Source organism: Citrus clementina, unplaced genomic scaffold (assembly GCF_000493195.1).
Source record: "Citrus clementina cultivar Clemenules unplaced genomic scaffold, Citrus_clementina_v1.0 scaffold_3, whole genome shotgun sequence".
Taxonomy (NCBI): domain Eukaryota; kingdom Viridiplantae; phylum Streptophyta; class Magnoliopsida; order Sapindales; family Rutaceae; genus Citrus; species Citrus x clementina.
This window is the reverse complement of record NW_006262339.1, coordinates 5,733,983-5,738,051: the sequence shown is the minus strand read 5'-3', so window position 1 is coordinate 5,738,051 and position 4,069 is coordinate 5,733,983. Positions and strand designations below refer to the sequence as shown.

At 32.1% G+C, this 4,069-nt stretch overlaps 1 protein-coding gene across 1 annotated transcript; it reads right to left on the bottom strand.

Annotated features, from left to right (window-relative positions):
- Positions 1–474: 474 nt before the first annotated feature.
- LOC18050001 (autophagy-related protein 8f) lies at positions 475–3,014 on the bottom strand. The gene is made up of 6 exons (XM_006440271.2): positions 2,887–3,014; positions 2,594–2,635; positions 2,397–2,452; positions 1,891–1,943; positions 881–999; positions 475–783 (listed from the first exon to the last, which is right to left on the bottom strand). The coding sequence occupies exons 2-6, from the start codon at positions 2,628–2,630 to the stop codon at positions 680–682; spliced, it is 369 nt and encodes a 122-aa protein (XP_006440334.1). The 5' UTR covers positions 2,631–2,635; positions 2,887–3,014; the 3' UTR covers positions 475–679.
- Positions 3,015–4,069: the final 1,055 nt, after the last annotated feature.

Here is a 4,069-nt window from a genome sequence, read left to right as displayed (position 1 = left end):
AATTTAAATACTTGGTAAGCACTAAGTGTCGTGGTTTAAAAATTAATTTTATCTCACCATTATATCATGAAAAATAAATCTTTTTTTTTTCAAATTAATAACAGCTGAGCTACTCAGTACCAAATAGGGCCTAAACCTGCTTAGCTACCACTTTTTGATATTATGCTTTTGAAATTAAGTACAAAGAAGCCCCGAGTGAATGCATTTGTTTTACAGCTGAATGATGGGCAATTATGCAGTCAATACATTCGACATAACTAGATCAAGTTAACAAAATATCATCGATGAATTAGGGAGAAATGTTAAAAAGTCTAATCCCATGATTTACTTCTAATAAGTTGGTCAAATTTACATCTTAAAAATAGCAATGGCCCACAAACACGCCGAATCCGGGTTCCAAGTCAAGTATTTCGTTATAAAGATTACAGATTGAAACCAGCAGCAAATACCCAAACCGAAAAAAAATCATCAAAATAGAAAGGCAAGAAAGAAATTTGACATATTATGCCTTTAAGACTTATATACAATAGGTAACTGTACATATTATCACTGGCAATGTCTTTATAAAATATAAAATATGCCCGATAAAGGAATATTCAGCGGAAAGCAAGGATGATAATTGAGATAAAAATGTGGTCGCACAAGAAACCACACAATGAGCAGATAGATAATCACAAGGCTAAACTGGGATGTGGCTTCCAAATGTGTTCTCCCCACTGTAAGTCACATAAAGAAAACCATCTTCATCCTTTTTCTCTTCGTATATGGCAGACATAATTGCACCTGCAAAACCGAACAAAAGAATGACCGGATGAACCATTTTCAATCAACAAAAAAGCACAACTAGGAGTATCAAGTACAACATGATTAGCAACTTTACCTGTAGGTGGGAGCACATTATCCACAAAAATAAATATCGCCTTTTCAGCACTCAGTTTGATCCTTTTACGGATGACATAGACAAATTGTCCTACAGTCAGGTCAGCTGGAACAAGATACCTGTAATTTTCACATTCAGGTAAAGAGGAAACCTTATTAGTATGATAGAATCAAGTAGCGAGTTGTTATAGTCCATATGGACATTTAAATTACCATCTGTCAGCAATGATAGCAACTATAAACACTGAAGCGACAGCCAATTCTACAAATACAATGATCTTTCAAAGAAATGCGACAAAGAAAAAGAAGTAATAGATATGATGATTATCAGGTAAACAAATGAATGACTAAATTTTGATTAGGTCTTAGGTTTTAATCTCAAATATAAAGGAAAAAAATGGAAAAAAGACATGGCTACCTTACATTTACTGTAATGTACAGCCAGGCCAAAAGGGGTAACTGGATGAGGGCCAGTTAACGCCCCTTCTTTATGGGCTGTAATATACAAAAACTGTAAGCTAGCAAGACCCACAAAGAAAATAGCTGCAAGAAGCTGTCATAGGATGTATGCAGACTCACATGACAGAGCCATGTGATCAGCTAAATGAAACAGGAAGAACAATATAAGATAACAATGAAAACTATGGTAATATTACAAACAAAGTAGCACAAGTAAGAGGTTGCCATACTCTGCTGGCTGCCCCTTACCACAGAGGAATGAGATCAATATACCTTAGAAAAGAAAGGAATGAGAGTGCTACGTAAAGTTGATGAGATTGCTACCAAGAATTGTTTCAAATAATGCAGCTCAAGTGTTAATCCAGTACATAAACAAACAAGTTCAAGTAGCCTAAATCAGCACTCTAATTTCTTTCTCATATTGTCAAAGCCATGAAATAGAGGTCACTGAAGAAGCTCAAAACTGTAGGAACAGATCATGTATTTTTTTTCTTCCTTTTTACAATGAAACCAGATAATGCAATGTCATAAATAATATGGTGTAAAGCTTACTTCTTCTTATCTATATTTGGTATGTCACTTCTCTCTGCCTTCTCCACAATCACCTTAAAGCAAAAGAACAGAGTTCAGAGACAAGTAAGTTCAGAAATTAAGAAAGATATAAAGTATTCTTATGCTGGTCATTCAACTTATGCAACACTCACAGAAAGTAACACAACAGAATCAAATAAAAATAAAAAGCCATTGTCAAGTAACCTTGTGTAACTAAAACTATTCTCAGTAAAACTCAAGAAGCATGATCACACATGCAAAACACTCATCATTGTAAATCAAATTTGAAAGAATACATATAAAGGTAGCAACTAGCAAATAGCAACAACCAAGCTCAAGGCCACATATCCAAAAAATACAAGTTTCGAAATTAACCATGGAGTACTATCATTCTAAAACCAAATAATAACACAACAGCAGATCATTGGACGTAGGTGTGATAATTTTACGACAAAAACTTACAGACAAGTTGACAACAGAAAAGAAAAAGCCAGGCTAAATCTCACCGGAATCCTGTCAGGGTACTTCTCCCTAATCCTTGCAGCCTCGGCGCGTCTCTTCTCTGAAAGACCAAACAACCGTAACTTCATAAATTCAACATTTTTCATCAAATTCCCCACAAATAAAACATGCGAATAAACAGAAACTTACTAGAAAATTCAAAAAACTCCCAAAAAAATTGAAAAAAAAAGAAAATATTTACCAAGATCATGCTCTTGCTTGAAGTAACTCTTTGCCATTCCTCCTGAACTCATCAAACAAAATTAGCTAAAATTGCTTTACAATCAGCAGTCAAAACTTAGAACTTAGAACTTAAAACTAAGCGGAGAAAATCATAAATTAAGAAGAGTCAATGAACTATCTTAATCATTACATAAACCCTAAAATATCAATCTAATCGATAACACAAACAGATTACAAGTTATTCAATGAAATCAAACAAGAGCAAAATAAAGATAAATTAAAAAAGAGAAATCGATTCGAAGAGAGGAAGACCTTGTGAAGAGTCGAAGCGAAGAAGCGAGAGGAAAAAAAAACAGCAAAGAGCGAGAGAACTTTAATGATCAAAACTCTTCAAAGCAACTGGTTGGTTAGGGTCACGGATAATATTTAATAAAAGAAGATGACTTGGCTTAGCTAAAAGCTTTTCTTTTATTTTAAGGGATATTATCATTGTATATCCTATAAATATTTTGTTATTAAAAATATTATAATATTTTATAAATATATCAATCGTCTATTTTAAATTAATAAAAATTATTTATCGACCATTAAATCATTAGCTATCATTTAAACGTTAATAAAATTATAGTGAATTGACGATTTTATCCTTAAAAATATCATTTGTATCATATAAAAAGACTAAATTCTCTTTTTGGCGTTATCCTATTTAAACAGTAAGTAACGGTTTGGTGGACGGCAGATATATTTTGTCAACTTAAAGTGGACGATTGATACATCCTCAAAATATTATTATATTTTTAATAACAGAACAACTATAGGGTATACGAATGATAATTTATTTTATTTTAATTTAAATTAAGGATTTTAAATTTAATATTGTTTATTTATTTTTTTAATAAATAAATTCCATATTTTGGGCATGCGTTGAGTTTGAGTGTGGTGTTTCGTGCGTATGCACTGACGTGGGAGAACGGAACTCTAATTTCTTTGCATTGATTTTTGAGACAATCATAATTAAACTCAAACTTAAAACCCCAAATTATCCGCAGAGATTATGTTTAATTCAAATAAAAAATTTTAAAATTCTAATATTCTGTAGATTTAGTTTGAATTTTGATGAGAAAAAAAAAGGTATCAAACCCTTGTTTTTTTTCCCTTTGATTTGCATCGGACGGTTTAAGATACATCTGATGGTAGTTCGAACCAAGGCAAGGCATATAAAATGTGAAACTCGGACAGGATTTCGTTTGAGCTTCCTACAAGATGGAGACAAGGGATGGCAATGGGACCCCTCTTAGAAATTTTTGCCTCCATTTCCCACCTCATTCTTCAATAAATTCTCATGTGGGTAATGATTTCCTCATCCCCACCACATTTCTCATTTATCTATTTTATATTAGTTATAAATATATAATTTCAGTAAATTAAAAATTAGAGACTTAAAAAATAAAATTATCACCATATTATAAAATATTTAAATTCTTTTTTAAAAAAT